This window comes from Oncorhynchus kisutch, linkage group LG29, assembly GCF_002021735.2.
Source record: "Oncorhynchus kisutch isolate 150728-3 linkage group LG29, Okis_V2, whole genome shotgun sequence".
In the NCBI taxonomy this organism is placed as follows: domain Eukaryota; kingdom Metazoa; phylum Chordata; class Actinopteri; order Salmoniformes; family Salmonidae; genus Oncorhynchus; species Oncorhynchus kisutch.
Window position 1 is genome coordinate 4,171,149 of NC_034202.2, and position 16,993 is coordinate 4,188,141.

The 16,993-nt window shown below is 44.3% G+C and overlaps 1 protein-coding gene across 1 annotated transcript; it reads left to right on the plus strand.

Annotated features, from left to right (window-relative positions):
• The first annotated feature begins 5,883 nt into the window (after nt 1–5,883).
• LOC109874230 (interleukin-1 beta) lies at nt 5,884–9,879 on the plus strand. The gene is made up of 6 exons (XM_020466055.2): nt 5,884–6,165; nt 6,939–6,990; nt 7,251–7,473; nt 7,751–7,936; nt 8,094–8,233; nt 8,408–9,879. The coding sequence occupies exons 2-6, from the start codon at nt 6,952–6,954 to the stop codon at nt 8,618–8,620; spliced, it is 801 nt and encodes a 266-aa protein (XP_020321644.1). The 5' UTR covers nt 5,884–6,165; nt 6,939–6,951; the 3' UTR covers nt 8,621–9,879.
• Nucleotides 9,880–16,993: the final 7,114 nt, after the last annotated feature.

The following is a 16,993-nucleotide window of genomic DNA, read 5'->3' on the forward strand; positions in this document are numbered from 1 at the left end:
GGCTTGCATGTACACACACACTGTGCACTATACTTTTCCTGTCAGTGGAATTCCCTTGGTGGTAAGAGTACGCTCCACAGAGGTGATGAAACACACGTTACACAACCAGCCTTACTTTCCATTTACCTCTGGTCTGATAGAACACACTGTAACCATACTTTTTGTGTGGAGTGGGGCCTCCCGGGTGGAGCAGTGGTTAAGGGCGCTGTACTGCACTACGGAAATGTGTGGAGTGGGGCCTCCCGGGTGGCGCAGTGGTTAAGGGCGCTGTACTGCACTACGGAAATGTGTGGAGTGGGGCCTCCCGGGTGGCGCAGTGGTTAAGGGCGCTGTACTGCACTACGGAAATGTGTGGAGTGGGGCCTCCCGGGTGGAGCAGTGGTTAAGGGCGCTGTACTGCACTACGGAAATGTGTGGAGTGGGGCCTCCCGGGTGGAGCAGTGGTTAAGGGCGCTGTACTGCACTACGGAAATGTGTGGAGTGGGGCCTCCCGGGTGGCGCAGTGGTTAAGGGCGCTGTACTGCACTACGGAAATGTGTGGAGTGGGGCCTCCCGGGTGGCGCAGTGGTTAAGGGCGCTGTACTGCACTACGGAAATGTGTGGAGTGGGGCCTCCCGGGTGGCGCAGTGGTTAAGGGCGCTGTACTGCACTACGGAAATGTGTGGAGTGGGGCCTCCCGGGTGGCGCAGTGGTTAAGGGCGCTGTACTGCACTACGGAAATGTGTGGAGTGGGGCCTCCCGGGTGGCGCAGTGGTTAAGGGCGCTGTACTGCACTACGGAAATGTGTGGAGTGGGGCCTCCCGGGTGGAGCAGTGGTTAAGGGCGCTGTACTGCACTACGGAAATGTGTGGAGTGGGGCCTCCCGGGTGGAGCAGTGGTTAAGGGCGCTGTACTGCACTACGGAAATGTGTGGAGTGGGGCCTCCCGGGTGGCGCAGTGGTTAAGGGCGCTGTACTGCACTACGGAAATGTGTGGAGTGGGGCCTCCCGGGTGGCGCAGTGGTTAAGGGCGCTGTACTGCACTACGGAAATGTGTGGAGTGGGGCCTCCCGGGTGGCGCAGTGGTTAAGGGCGCTGTACTGCACTACGGAAATGTGTGGAGTGGGGCCTCCCGGGTGGCGCAGTGGTTAAGGGCGCTGTACTGCACTACGGAAATGTGTGGAGTGGGGCCTCCCGGGTGGAGCAGTGGTTAAGGGCGCTGTACTGCACTACAGAAATGTGGTTGTTTTTTCTTCCCTTGTCAGTAACTCTGTTTCCTTCAATGTACTTTGATGCCTTTGACTGGTGGCCTTTTATGCTTCTATCCCCTATTACTCTGCACATCAGTTATACCAGGGGTCGGTTGGGACAGAGTATGTATTGGGAACTGAGTATTAGATGTTTTTGAGTATTGAAATGATCTTGCATGCTCCTCACTCAATCTATGCATTATTATTTGTATTATAATTACTGTGTAATTTCTCTTGTATTCTTTCACCTGTACTGTTTATTTGCAATAATTCGCACATACACACACACACACGTACTCTTTCTCTCAGTATTGGCTCTGTCGTAACCGGCCGCGACCGGGAGATCCGTGGGGCGACGCACAATTGGCCTAGCGTCGTCTGGGTTATGGAGGGCTTGGCCGGTTGGGATATCCTTTTCTCATCGCGCACCAGTGATGACCAGCCGGTGGCGGGTGCACGCTAACCAAGGTTGCCAGGTGCTCCGACACATTGGTGCGGCTGGCTTCCGGGTTGGATGCGCGCTGTGTTATGAAGCAGTGCGGCTTGGTTGGGTTGTGTATCGGAGGACGCATGACTTTCAACCTTCATCTCTCCCGAGCCCGTATGGGAGTTGTAGCAATGAGACAAGATAGTAGCTACTAAAAACAATTGGAGACCACGAAATTGGGGAGAACAAGTTTTTTTTAAATTTATTGTGGAGTGGTTGAAAAACGAGTTTTAATGACTCCAACCTAAGTGTATGTAAACTTTCGACTTCAACTGTACTTGTGTTTATTTAGGCCAGGGCGCTGTTACCCTGTTCCTGGACATCTACCCTCCTGTAGGTTTTGATCCAACCTCAGTTCTAACTAACCTGATTCAATTTATCAACCAGATAATTATTAGAATTAGGTGCGCTAGATTAGGGTTTCAGCAAAAATTTACAGGAAGGTAGCTCTACAGCAACAGGGTTGGAAAGTTCTGACCTAGGCCAAACTGCAATGGTATAGCCATAACCCTAAACCACACGATTGAGAATCATTCTGCGTTGTTTACATGTGGGTACTTGTAGTTAGTTTTCCTCTTCTCACCACAATCTTCTGTGTAATGTTTTTACTCGCCCCGAGCTCCCCAAACCGCCCCCCCAACATCCTGCCAACGATAACCCATACAGTGACATTAGCGAGAAGCACGCACACACACACACACACATAATCGCTCAGGAACATTACTCTCTCTCTCTCAGTATTGAATCAGAAAGCAGCTGAACAGCTATTTCCCCTTTTTCTTTTGCCATCTGAATTTCCCTAATTTAATTTCCTCATATCTCTACTATGCATTTTAACCTCAAGTTTTGCCATCGTTGTAAAAGCCCTACTTGTTTTGTTGCTTTGACAAATAATCCAGTTGATAAGAACCAAATATGCTTGAGATCGTTCCACTTTATGGTACAAGTGTTGAACTTGGTACAATATTACAAGATACCTTAAGGAACATTTTAAAGATTACAGGCAGTCTGGGAAGTACAGACTACAGTCAAACAGAATTTCATTTGGATTTGGGGTTAAAAAATATAAAAAAATAAAAAAATGGGTGAAATCATTACAAACATAAAATGGAACAATTATTTCACCTATCCCCTGGACTAAAAGTGATTTCTGAAATTATAATTTTTCCTGATTAGCTATTCCTTTACGTCTATCCCTCATTTTAAGGTCAACCCTGCCACGTGACTGAACTCTCGTTTTAATATGGTGAAACTATTCCTTTGTAAATCTTTTTTTTTTTTTTCAAAAGAAACAATGAACATCTACAGTGCCTTCAGAAAGTACTCACCCCCTTGGACTTTTTCCACATTCTGTTGTTTACAACCTGAATTTAGAATTGATTTAAATTGCAATTATTTGGTCACTGGCCTATCCATAATACCCCATAATGTCAAAGTGGAAATAGGTTTTTTGACATTTTTACAAATTAATAAAAAATGCAAAGCTGAAATGTCTTGGGTCAATGAGTATGCAACCCCTTTGTTATCGCCAGTACTGGAGTAAATATTCTTTAAAGTACAACTTAAGTAGTTTTATTTGGGTATCTGTACTTTACCACTTTTACTTTTACTTCACTACATTCCTAAAGAAAATAATGTACTTTTTACCCCATACATTTACCCTGACACCCAAAAGTACATTTTGAATGCTTAGCTGACAGGAAAATGGTCCAATTCATTCACTTATCAAGAGAACACGTGGTCATCCCTACTGCCTCTGATCTGGTGAACTCACTAAACACAAATGCATAATTTATAAATGATGTCTGAGTGTTGGAGTGTGCTCCTGGCTAACAGTAAATTAAAAAACAAGAAAATAGTGCCATCTGCTTGCTTTTATACTTTTACTTTTGATACTTAAGTATATTTAGAACCAAATACATCTATACTTTTACTCAAGTAGTATTTTACTGAGTGACTTTTACTGGAGTCATTTTCTATTAAGGTATCTATACTTTTACTCAAGTATCACAATTGGATACTTTTTCTGCCACTGGTTATGCCTAAATAAGTTCAGGAGTAACTGATAATGTACCCCACACATTATCAGTAAGGTCCCTCAGTCGAGCAGTACATTTCAAACACAGATTCAACTATATAGACCAGGGAGGCTTTCCAACGCTTCACAAAGAAGGGCACCTACGGGTCAAAATAAAAAAAGCAGACATTGAACATGCATTTGAGCATGGTGAAGGTATTAATATTACTTTGGATGGTGGATCAATATTTGGTAGCATTGCCTTTAAATTGTTTAACTTGGGTCAAACGTTTTCGGGTAGCCTTCCACAAGCTTCCCACAATAAGTTGGGTGAATGTTGGCCCATTCCTCCTGACAGAGCTGGTGTAACTGAGTCAGGTTTGTAGGCCTCCTTGCTCGCACACGCCTTTTCAGTTATGCCCACAAATGTTCTATAGGATTGAGGTCACGGCTTTGTGATGGCCACTCCAATACCTTGACTTCAAAGCCTTAGGACTTTGTTGTCCTTTAGCCATTTCACCACAACTTTGGAAGTATGCTTGGGGTCATTGTCCATTTGGAAGACCCATTTGCGACCAAGCTTTAACTTCCTGACTGATGTCTTGAGATGTACGATCTTTGTCCTTACGTGCAGTTGCAAACCGTAGTCTGGCTTTTTTATGGCAGTGTTGGAGCAGTGGCTTCCTCCTTGCTGAGTGGCCTTTCAGGTTATGTTGATATAGGACTCGTTTTACTGTGGATATTGATACTTTTATACCTGTTTCCTCCAGCATTTTCAAGGTCCTTTGCTGTTGTTCTGGGATTGATTTGCACTTTTCGCACCAAAGTACGTTCATCTCTAGGAGACAAAATGCGCCTCCTTCCTGAGCGGTATGACGGCTGCGTGGTCCCATGGTGTTTATACGTGCGTACTATTGTTTGTACAGATGAACGTGGTACCTTCAGGCAATTGGAAATTGCTCCAAAGGATGAACCAGACTTGTGGAGGTCAACAACAAAAAAAATTCGGAGGTCTTGGCTGATTTCATTTAATTTTCCCATGATGTCAAGCAAAGAGACGCCGAGTTTGAAGGTAGGCTTTGAAATACATCCACAGGTACACCTCCAATTGATTCAAATGATGTCAATTAGCCTATCAGAAGCTTGTAAAGCCATGACATCATTTTCTGGAATTTTCCAAGCTGTTTAAAGGCACAGTCAACTTAGTGTATGTGAACTTCTGACCCACTGAAATTGTGATACAGTGAATTATAAGTGAAATAATCTGTCTGTAAACAATTGTTGGAAAAAGGACTTGTTTCATGCACAAAGTAGATGTCCTAACTGACTTGCCGAAACTATAGTTTGTTAACAAGAAATGTGTGGAGTGGTTGAAAAACTAGTTTTAATGACTCCAACCTAAGTGTATGTAAACTTCCGACTTCAACTGCACATAGATTTTCTATTGTTTTATTGACTGTGTGTTTGTTCATGTGTAACTCTGTGTTGCTGTTTTTGTCGCACTGCTTTGTTTTATCTTGGCTAGGTCACAGTTGTAAATGATTATTTGTTCTCAACTGGCCTAGGTAGCCTAGCGGTTAAAAGCATGGGGCCAGTAACCAGAAGATCACTGGTTCAAATCTCCTAGCTGACGAGGTGAAAAATATGTTGATGTGCTCTTAAGCAAGGTACTTCACCCTAATTGCTCTGAATAAGAGCATTTGCTAAATGACTAAAATGTAAATGTCAATCTCTAGCCTAATAAACTGCATGGTTTCCAAAGTCATAGTGGGAGGACCACACACAATACCGCCACAGGACTCCAAGATTACTTAGATATGATGGTTATTATATCAATATTTGAGCATAAAGGTGTTTCCACCACCATTTCTCGCAGAATTAATTTTACTCACACAAAAGAATCTGACTGCATTCATTTATTTTTATGGAGTATGATTTTACTCACATAAAAACTGTAGATGGAAACGTGGTAAGTGACAATTATTGGTACAATTCAATGGATGTTTAGTGCACAAAGGATGTGGCAATCTGTTGAAATGGTCTTTCTGGGCCGAACGTCAATTAAACTGCAGTACGGAAGTAGACTGTTCGAAAAGTCGAAATCGTGCTTCCAAACCGGAACCCGCTTGGATAAACTCTAAAAGTGCGTTTACTTTTTCGACCACGTTCAGCGGAAGTGCGGTAGTTTCGCCTGTTCTCTACACCGGTCGTTTCTGGCCGTGTTCGAGAGGATCAAACCCGCAATGTATCATGGGGAAATTTTGAATGACTGACTGATCTACAAATTAGAACGAGTCATTATTTATACATTTTTTTGTCATGATGCTCTCGTAAACCGCCGATTTAAAAAGCGTGTGTCTTGGCACGTTATACACCAGTTTCACACTTCAAGTACGACAGACAACTCTTCCAGCATATAAACTCTCTCTAAAGGTGATGTATTTAGAAAAACGTACTTTACTTTTTTATTTTTATTTTACTTAAAAAAAATATACAATACAATACAATTCATGTAAAGTATTTTATGGTAATCTCAAATGACAGTGATTTTTGTTCTCATTTTCTCTCAGAATCATGGACTTCGATTTAGCTGACGCTCTCAGCTAAATCGAAGTTGTCTGAATTGATTTCTGAGGAATACTGTATCAATTGCCGTTCTTACACTGTTTTTTGTTTGAGTTTATTTATTACCCTTCCGGTAAATATATATAGCCTACAGTAAAATATCCTAATTGAAGATGACACAAATAAATCATTACCTAAAAAGGGAAATTTGAGTTTGCTACATGTTTTGACTTTTAAATGAAATGTTGCAGAATATAACTGCCTCGCGAGATTCAGAACCCAAAGTATAGCTTGTTTTACTCCATTGTTTGTAAACAAACACGGTATAGCCTCAAAGCAGGGTTCAATATATAATTTTGATAACATGTCAGTCCTTGCATCCATAGCTCGGTCTATGAATTTGAGGGTGGTTCCATTTCTCCAGCCACATACCTCAGCTGTGTTATTGCTTGAACGGCAGATTGCCTGTTTTCAATTTGCTGGTGTACATGCAGTTTTCACAAACCTAGCTTGTCTGGTTATTTTTTAAACGTTTTTAGAAATGGTTAGACCCACCTATAGACAAAAAAAACGTGTTTATCTGAGCTTGAATAGGAAGACGGCATTTTATGCTAACATCTTTAGTTTTAATTTCTCTGCAGCGCATGTTCGAGTATGGAGTTTGATACCGAATACCGCCTGCCTGATGCGAAGGTAAAACGTTTTGTTAACCTTGCATAAAGAAGAATGTCAAGCGCCACAATGATTAGGGTACACCAGTTGTAAGACTTTAGACGGAGCATCACCAACATAGGTTGAGTGTGTTTTTACATAAAGAGGACCAATAAGGTACTCTTTGATATTAAATTGCGTGCACTTGTGGTGGTGGTGGCTTGTTCAACAGAAGAAGAAAAAATGTAGTTATTTTTTTTCTTCTACATGGACTCTCATTCTGATTACTTGTATGTGTGTAGAGTGGACCAGAGATGGAGCGCTGTGGGCTGCAAGCGGACCTGAGCCTGGACTTGGAGGTTATCCTACAGCATCGGGGAGGCATGAGACAGGTGGCTCACCTGGTGATTGCGCTGCATAGGATGAAAAACCCCATCCAGAAGTCCGACTCCACACACACTCCCCTGGACATGGAGTGCACCGACAAGCAGTTTTGCAGCATCCTCATTGATAACCTGGTGGAAGGTGCCTAGGCTGCCGTGCCGTTTCATTTCAATTTGGTTAATTCTGGAACTAAACTGAAATTCAATTTCCACATTTTCCTCAAAATATGAATGAAATTGACTCTTAATCCTGGACTCTATACTCTTTGATTATACTGTACTGCTTTTCAGTTATTTTAGGTCCAGTTCCCTAAACAATGAATTTGATTGACGGTCCTTTTCCTGTGTCTCCACCCTTTCTCCCTACCCCCCCCCCCTTCTGTTTTCCCCCTCCACTGGCCCCTTCTTCCTCTGTGTAGAGTGTGTGATGGTCTCGATCCAGGAGCCAATGGGAGTGGTGACCAAAAAGGTAAAGGGGACCTTCGAGCAGATTGGCAGTCCCCAGCAGTATAGCCTGTGTGACCATCACCAGAAGAGCCTGGTGTACTGCCACAGAACCATGGAGCTGAAGGCCGTCACAATCCAGGGAGGCAACAACCGGAGAGGTAGGCTAACTGCCAAACTACATCGCAGGCACATTGCAAACATTCTGTAAGCTTTGTTTTTGGCAGCCTTTACCAAAATCGGCAACATCATAGATGAGTGTTAAAAATGACAAAAAATAGTGAAGATGCCCTTTAACTCTGTCTCTCTCATTCTCAGCGAGGTTCAACCTCTCCAAGTATAGTAATGCCAGCACCATCACCACCAATCAGGCCCTGCCAGTTGTCTTAAGGATAGACCAATGGAACCTCTCCTGCTCCAAGCAGGAAGACAGCGCAACTCCTGTCCTACAGTTGGAGGTCGGTCTCTCACTTACTCCCTCTCTTACTCAGTCACATGCAGGTACTCACTCACATTTATCACTCAAACCCACACACACTTACCTCACCGCATCATCCTAATCCTTTTCTCCTCCCCGCTCTCTCTCTTTCTCTCACTCGCTCTCTCTCGCTCTCTCTCTTTCTCTCTCTCAGCGCTGTGAGGACCAGTTAACAACCATCGGAGCTCAGGAAAAAACGGTTCGCTTCCTCTTCTACAAGAGTACCACTGGCTTCTCCCTGACCACCTTCGAGTCGGCCATGTACCCCGGCTGGTTCATCAGCACCTCACTGGAGCCAAGCCAGCCCATACAGATGTGTCAGAAACAGGACGCCAGAAAGCTCATCAACTTCATGGTCAAACACTAAACACACACAATCTGTCCCCCTTAGTGTATGTGCCACGTACAACCAGAGAGCGAGTGCGGGGTGAATCTGAGAAGATAGACTGACTGATATTGTAGAGGAGTTGAATGTTGAATTGATAGAGCTCTGCTTTTCTCAAACTTAAACAGCGTTACATTGTGTGGTAACTAACTCCTTCCAATGTTTATTGAAAGTGGTTTGGTTGCAGTGAGGGAGCTTGACCAGCAGATGGCACTGTGTTTATTCTCTCTTCTGAAGTATTGTGTTTTACCTCAGAAGTGTCCATTATTGATACTGGCAGTATTTCCGTATTTTGAAGGTTATAAACTTTATTGCTGACATAAAAATGTTTTGGGGACTATATCAAAAATGGGCTAATGAAACAAATAGCAAATTATAATTATTTGGGGGAGTTTTTCTTTTACTCTTTCAGCGAAGGCCCAGTTAGAACTGCTTGCTCTGTAGGATAGTAACAGTATCAAGAAGACAATGTTTTAGCCACAGATGTAAATGTTCAAAGTGTTACATTTAAAAAAACAAGTAAATTCATATTGAATTCTTTATCTTATGGCTACAGTGCTAAGTATACAATTCATACATTACAGTAGAAAAGAGTAGAATCGTTAATAGTTTTCTAAGCAGTTCTTATTTATTTTTTCTACTTCCTGTACGGTCTTGGATACAAGTCATTTTTGTATGTCTCTCTGTAATCTGACTGAATTATCCGCTTCAAATTAGTGAAGAGATTTAATTTTTGTATTTCCTATTAGAACGTGAATCATTACTTTTCATTGTCTAACATTACAGATGTCATTTTTATTTGAGGTATTTCTCGACATTGAAACTGTGCCTTTTAGTGCTATTTAGTTTTTTCTATAAGAATGCAAGTCAATCATCACTTTTCTAATACTACGATTAACTTAATTTTTATCTCATAAGCTAACATTATACATAAACTGCTAACATCAACTAATATGTAACACACAATGTCTTTTAGCGCCAATATTGTTGTTTTTCAATTCTTCAAAATGTACAGTACCATTCAAAAGTTTGGATGTGATTTGTTTAACACGTTTCTTTGGTTACTACATGGTTCCATGTTATTTCATAGTTTTGATGTCTTCACTATATTCTACATTGTCGAAATCAAGAAAAACCCTGTGACTTAGTAGATGGGTCCAAACTTTGGATGTTTTAACATTTCAATGGTTATATGATGTATTTTACTGTATGTTGGAAATAAAGTGACTTTATTCAATGCATTTGGAAGTTGTTGTGGAGATGTGAGAGCAGAACAGAGACATGCGGATGGACGGTCTACCTAAGGCAGGGGAGAGTGGGGTAAGGTGAGAATCTTGGTTGCATTCAGCATCACTCCGTCAAGGGAAATGTACTGTTCTTTCTGATAGAGATATCTACATACAGCATTTGGAAAGTATTCGGACCCATTGACTTTGTCCACATTTGGTATGTTACCGCCTTATTCTAAAATTGGTTCAATTATTTTTTTCCCTCATCAATCTACACATACCCCATCATGACTAAGCTAAAACAACTAAAAAACTGAAATTACATAAGTACACTGCTCAAAAAAATAAAAGGTAACACGTAAACAACACAATGTAACTCCAAGTCAATCACACTTCTGTGAAAACAAACTGTCCACTTAGGAAGTAACACTGATTGACAATAAATGTCACATGCTGTTGTGCAAATGGAATAGACAACAGGTGGAAATTATAGGCAATTAAGCAAGACACCCCCAATAAAGGAGTGGTTCTGCAGGTGGTGACCACAGACCACTTCTCAGTTCCTATGCTTCCTGGCTGATGTTTTGGTCACTTTTGAATGCTGGCGGTGCTTTCACTCTAGTTGTAGCATGAGATGGAGTCTACAACCCACACAAGTGGCTCAGGTAGTGCAGCTCATCCAGGATGGGACATCAATGCGAGCTGTGGCAAGAAGGTTTGCTGTGTCTGTCAGCGTAATGTCCAGAGCATGGAGGCGCTACCAGGAGACAGGCCAAAACATCAGGAGACGTGGAGGAGGCCGTAGGAGGGCAAAAACCCAGCAGCAGGACCGCTACCTCTGCCTTTGTGCAAGGAGGAGCACTGCCAAAGCTCTGCAAAATGACCTCCAGCAGGCCACAAATGTGCATGTGTCTGCTCAAATGGTCAGAAACAGACTCCATGAGGGTGGTATGAGGGCCCGACGTCCACAGGTGGGGGTTGCCCAACACCGTGCAGGACGTTTGGCATTTGCCAGAGTACACCAAGATTGGCAAATTCGCAACTAGCGCCCTGTGCTCTTCACAGATGAAAGCAGGTTCAAACTGAGCACATGTGACAGACGTGACAGAGTCTGGAGACGCTGTGGAGAACATTCTGCTGCCTGCAACATCCTCCAGCATGACCGGTTTGGCGGTGGGTCAGTCACGGTGTGGGGTGGCATTTCTTTGGGGGGCCGCACAGCCCTCCATGTGCTCGCCAGAGGTAGCCTGACTGCCATTAGGTACCGAGATGAGATCCTCAGACCCCTTGTGAGACCATATGCTGGTGCGGTTGGCCCTGGGTTCCTCCTAATGAGTGTGTCAGCAGTTCCTGCAAGAGAAAGGCATTGATGCTATGGACTGGCCCGCCTGTTCCCCAGACCTGAATCTAATTGAGCACATCTGGGACATCATGTCTCGCTCCATCCACCAACACCACGTTGCACCACAGACTGTCCAGGAGTTGGCGGATGCTATAGTCCAGGTCTGGGAGGAGATCCCTCAGGAGACCATCCGCCACCTCATCAGGAGCATGCCCAGGTGTTGTAGGGAGGTCATACAGGCACGTGGAGGCCACACACACTACTGAGCCTCTTTTTGACTTGTTTTAAGGACATTACATCAAAGTTGGATCAGCCTGTAGTGTGGTTTTCCACTTTAATTTTGAGTGTGACTCCAAATCCAGACCTCCATGGGGTTGATAAATTTGATTTCCATTGATAATTTTTGTGTGATTTTGTTGTCAGCACATTCAGCTATGTAAAGAAAAAAGTATTTAATAAGAATATTTCATTCATTCAGATCTAGGATGTATTATTTTAGTGGTCCCTTTATTTTTTTGAGCAGTGTATATTCAGACGCTTTGCTATGAGACTTGAAATTGAGCTCAGGTGTGTCCTGTTTCCATTTTCATCCTTGAGATGTTCCTACAACTTGATTGGAGTCCACCTGTGGTAAATTCAATTGATTGGACATGATTTGGAAAGGCACACACCTGTCTATATAAGGTCCCAGAGTTGACAGTGCATGTCAGAGCAAAACCCAAGCCGTGAGAGGTTGAATGAATTGTCTGTATAGTGCCGAGACAGGATTGTGTCGAGGCACAGATCTGGGGAAGGGTATCAGAAAATGTCTGGGGCATTAAAGGTCCCCAAGAACACAGTGACCTCCAACATTCTTAAATGGAGGAAGTTTGGAACCACCAAGACTCTTTACTGGATCTGGCCGCCCGGCCAGACTGAGTAATTGGGGGAGAAGGGCCTTGTCCAGGGAGGTGAACAAGAACCCACTGGTTACTCTGACAGAGCTCCAGAATTCCTCTGTGGAGATGGGAGAACATTCCAAAATGATAACCATCTCTGCAGCACTCCACCAATTAGGCCTTTAAAGTAGAGTGGCCAGACGGAAGCCACTCCTCAGTAAAAGGCACATGACAGTCCGCTTGGAGTTTGTCTAAAGGCACCTAAAGGAGTTTCAGACCCTGAAAAACAAGCTTCTCTGGTCAGATGAAACCAATATTGAACTCTTTGGACTGAATGCCAAGTTTCTGGAGGAAACCTGGCACCATCATTACTGTGAAGCATGGTGGTGGCAGCATCATGCTGAGGCGATGTTTTTCAAGGCAGGAACTGCGAGACTAGTCAGGATCGAGGGAAAGATGAACAGAACAAAGTACAGAGAGATCCTTGATGAAAACCGGCTCCAGAGCGCTCAGGTTCACCTTCCAACAGGACAATGACCCTAAGCACACAGCCAAGACAATGCAGGAGTGGCTTTGGGACAAGTCTCTGAATGTCCTTGAGTAGCCCAGCCAGAGCCTCGACTTGAACCCAAACTAACATCTATTAACTTTCGGCACCGACAGAGATGGCCGCCTCGCTTCGCATTCCTAGGAAACTATGCAGTATTTCTTTTTTCTGGGTTATTTCTTACATTGTTACCCCAGGTAATCTTAGGTTTTATTACATACAGTCTGGAGGAACTATTGGATATAAGAGCAACGTCAACTCACCAACATTACAACCAAGAATACGACTTTCCCGACGCGGATCCTCTGTTTGGCCCACCACCCAGGACAATGGGTCGGATCCCAGCCGGCGACCCAAAACAACGACGCTGTAGAAGAAGGGGCAGACGGAGTGGCCTTCTGGTCAGACTCAGTAGACGGGCACATCGCACACCGCTACCGAGCATACTACTCGCCAATGTCCTGTCTCTTGACAAGGTAGACGAGATCCGAGCAAGGGTAGCCTTCCAGAGAGATATCCGAGACTGTAACGTTCTTTGTTTCACGGAAACATGGCTCACTCAAGACTTTCTTTCTTTCTGAGTCGGTACCGCCACCTGATCACACCGCGCTGACAGAAACAAGCATCTCTCTCGTAAGAAGAAGGGCGGGGGTGTATGCCTTATGATTAACGAGACTTCGGAAAAGCTGACCACGACTCCATTTTGTTGCTCCCAGCCTATAGACAGAAACTAAAACAGGAAGCTCCCCCGCTCAGGTCTGTTCAACGCTGGTCCGACCAATCGGATTCCATGCTTCAAGATTGCTTCGATCACGTGGACTGGGATATGTTCTTAATTGCGGCGAACAACAACATTGCCGAATACACTGATTCGGTGTGCGAGTTTATTCACAAGTGCATCGGTGATGTTGTACCCACAGCGTCTATTAAAACATTCCCCAACCAGAACCCGCGTATTGATGGCAGCATTCCTGTGAAACTGAACGGGCAAGGGGACCGGAAACATGACCGAATAGAAACAGTGTAGCTATTCCCTCCGCAAAGCAATCAAACAAGCTAAGCGTCAGTACAGAGACAAAGTGGAGTCGCAATTCAATGGCTCAGACACGAGAGGTATGTGGCAGGGTCTACAGTCACGGATTACAAAAGAATAACCAGCCCTGTCGCAGACCACCATATCTTGCTCCCAGACAGACTAAACAACGTTTTTGCTCACTTGAGGGCAATACAGTGCCACTGACATGGCCCGCTACCAAAACCTGAGGGCTCTCCTTCACTGTAGCAAACGTGAGTAAAACATTTAAACGTGTTAACCCTCGCAAGGCTGCAGGCCCAGACGGCATCCCCAGCCGCGTCCTCAGAGCATGCGCAGACCAGCTGGCTGCTGTGTTTACGGTCATATTCAATCAATCCCTATCCCAGTCTGCTGTTCCCACATGCTTCAAGATGGCCACCATTGTCCCTGTTCCCAAGAAAGCTAAGGTAACTGAGCTAAAATACTACCGCCCGTAGCACTCACTTCCGTCATCATGAAGTGCTTTGAGAGACTAGTCAAGGACCATATCACCTCCACCCTACCTGACAGCCTAGACCCACTCCAATTTGCTTACCGCCCAAATAGGTCCACAGATGACGCAATCGCCATCACACAGCACACTGCCCTAACCCATCTGGACAAGAGGAATATCTATGTAAGAATACTGTTCATCGATTACAGCTCAGCATTTAACACCATAGTACCCTCCAAACTCGTCATTAAGCTCGAGACCATGGGTCTCGACCCCTCCCTGTGCAGCTGGGTCCTGGACTTCCTGACAGGCCGCCTCCAGGTGGTGAGGGTAGGTAACAACATCTCCACCCCGCTGATCCTCAACAATGGGGCCCCACAAGGGTGCGTTCTCAGCCCTCTCCTGTACTCCCTGTTCACCCACGACTGCGTGGCCATGCACGCCTCCAACTCAATCATCAAGTTTGCAGACGACACTACAGTGTTAGGCTTGATTAACAACAACGACGAGACGGCCTACAGGGAGGAGGTGAAGGCCCTCGGAGTGTGGTGTCAGGAAAATAACCTCACACTCAATGTCAACAAAACAAAGGAGATGATCGTGGACTTCAGGAAACAGCAGAGGGAGCAGCCCCCTATCTACATTGACGGGACAGTAGTGGAGAGAGTGGAGAGTTTTAAGTTCCTCGGCGTAAACATCACAGACAAACTGAAATGGTCCATCCACACAGACAGTGTGGTGAAGAAGGTGCAGCAGAGCCTCTTGAACCTCAGGAGGCTGAAGAAATTCGGCTTGTCACCGAAAACATTCACAAACTTTTACAGATGCACAATCGAGAGCATCATGTCGGGCTGTATCACCGCCTGGTACGGCAACTGCTCCGCCCGTAACCGTAAGGCTCTCCAGAGGGTAGTGAGGTCTGCACAACGCATCACCGGGGGCAAACTACCTGCCCTCCAGGACACCTACACCACCCGATGACACAGGAAGGCCATAAAAATCAGCCACTGCCTGTTCACCCCGCTATCATCCAGAAGGCGAGGTCAGTACAGGTGCATCAAAGCTAGGACGGAGAGACTGAAAAACAGCTTCTATCTCAAGGCTATCAGACTGTTGAAACAGCCACCACTAACATTGAGTGGCTACTGCCAACATACTGACTCAACTCCAGCCACTTTAATAATGGAAAAATTGATGTAATCATTTATCACTAGCCACTTTATATTATATAATGTTTACATACCCTACATTACTCATCTCATATGTATATACTGTACTCTATACCATCTACTGCATCTTGCCTATGCCGTTTGGCCATCACTCATTTATATATTGTTATGTACATATTCGTATTTATTCCTTTACACTTGTGTGTATAAGGTAGTTGTTGTGAAATTGTTAGGTTATATTACTTGTTAGATATTACTGCATGGTCAGAACTAGAAGCACAAACATTTCGCTACACTTGCATTAACACTTGATAACCATGTGTATGTGACAAATACATTTGATTTGATTTGACATCTCTGGAGAGACCTGAAGATAGATGTGCAGCAACGCTCCCCATCCAACCTGACAGAGCTGGAGAGGATCTGCAGAGAGAGATGGGAGAGTTCCCAGATACAATTAAACACAATCTCTATTTTGTCAATTTAATCACTTTAAGCATCTTTAAACACCTAACAAACACTTTGTACTTAAACACTTTTAACATGTGCCAGGCCCTGCGATAAGCCTTGCCTATGAAGAAAGCACTTGGCTCAACTTGTCATTGGCTCAACCATTGGCTCAACCATTGGCTCAACTTGTCATTGGCTCAACCATTGGCTCAACTTGTCATTGGCTCAACTTGTCATTGGCTCAACCATTGGCTCAACTTGTCATTGGCTCAACCATTGGCTCAACTTGTCATTGGCTCAACCATTGGCTCAACTTGTCATTGGCTCAACCATTGGCTCAACTTGTCATTGGCTCAACCATTGGCTCAACTTGTCATTGGCTCAACCATTGGCTCAACTTGTCATTGGCTCAACTTGTCATTGGCTCAACCATTGGCTCAACTTGTCATTGGCTCAACTTGTCATTGGCTCAACTTGTCATTGGCTCAACCATTGGCTCAACTTGTCATTGACTCAACCATTGGCTCAACTTGTCATTGGCTCAACCATTGGCTCAACTTACCCCATGGCCATTGGCAAATATTTTGACTACAAGGATGCACTTCATGTTAGGTTTAGGACCTCATATTGAAGCTTATAGAGACCCCAACTGATGTATAGAACAATCTTTAAATGATCTACTTTGGTTTAGATACAAGCATCGGGAAACCTCCAACACATTCGTTTGACTTGGTGAAAATCAGTTTTCTGGACCTAAATTGCTTAACACTTTTTCCGATGTGGTTTCTTCGGCATTCCAGGACCAGGGATGCCTATCCCTGCACTAGACACTGAACACACAGCGAGAGAGAGAGAGAAAGAGTGAGAGAAAGAGAGAGAGATGCTGTGTTACTATTAGACACTGAACACAGAGAGCGAGAGAGAGAGAGAGAGAGAGAGAGAGAGAGAGAGAGACAGGAAGAGAGAGAGACAGGAAGAGAGAGAGACAGGAAGAGAGAGAGAGAGAGAGAGATGCTGTGTTACAATTACACACTGAACACACAGAGAGAGATGCTGTGTTACAATTACATACTGAACACACAGAGAGAGATAGAGAGAGAGAGAAAGAGAGAGAGAGATGCTGTGTTACCATTAGACACTGAACACACAGAGAGATATGCACTGAACCCAGAGAGAGAGATAGATATGCTGTGAGAGACAGGAAGAGAGAGACAGAGAGAGACAGGAAGATA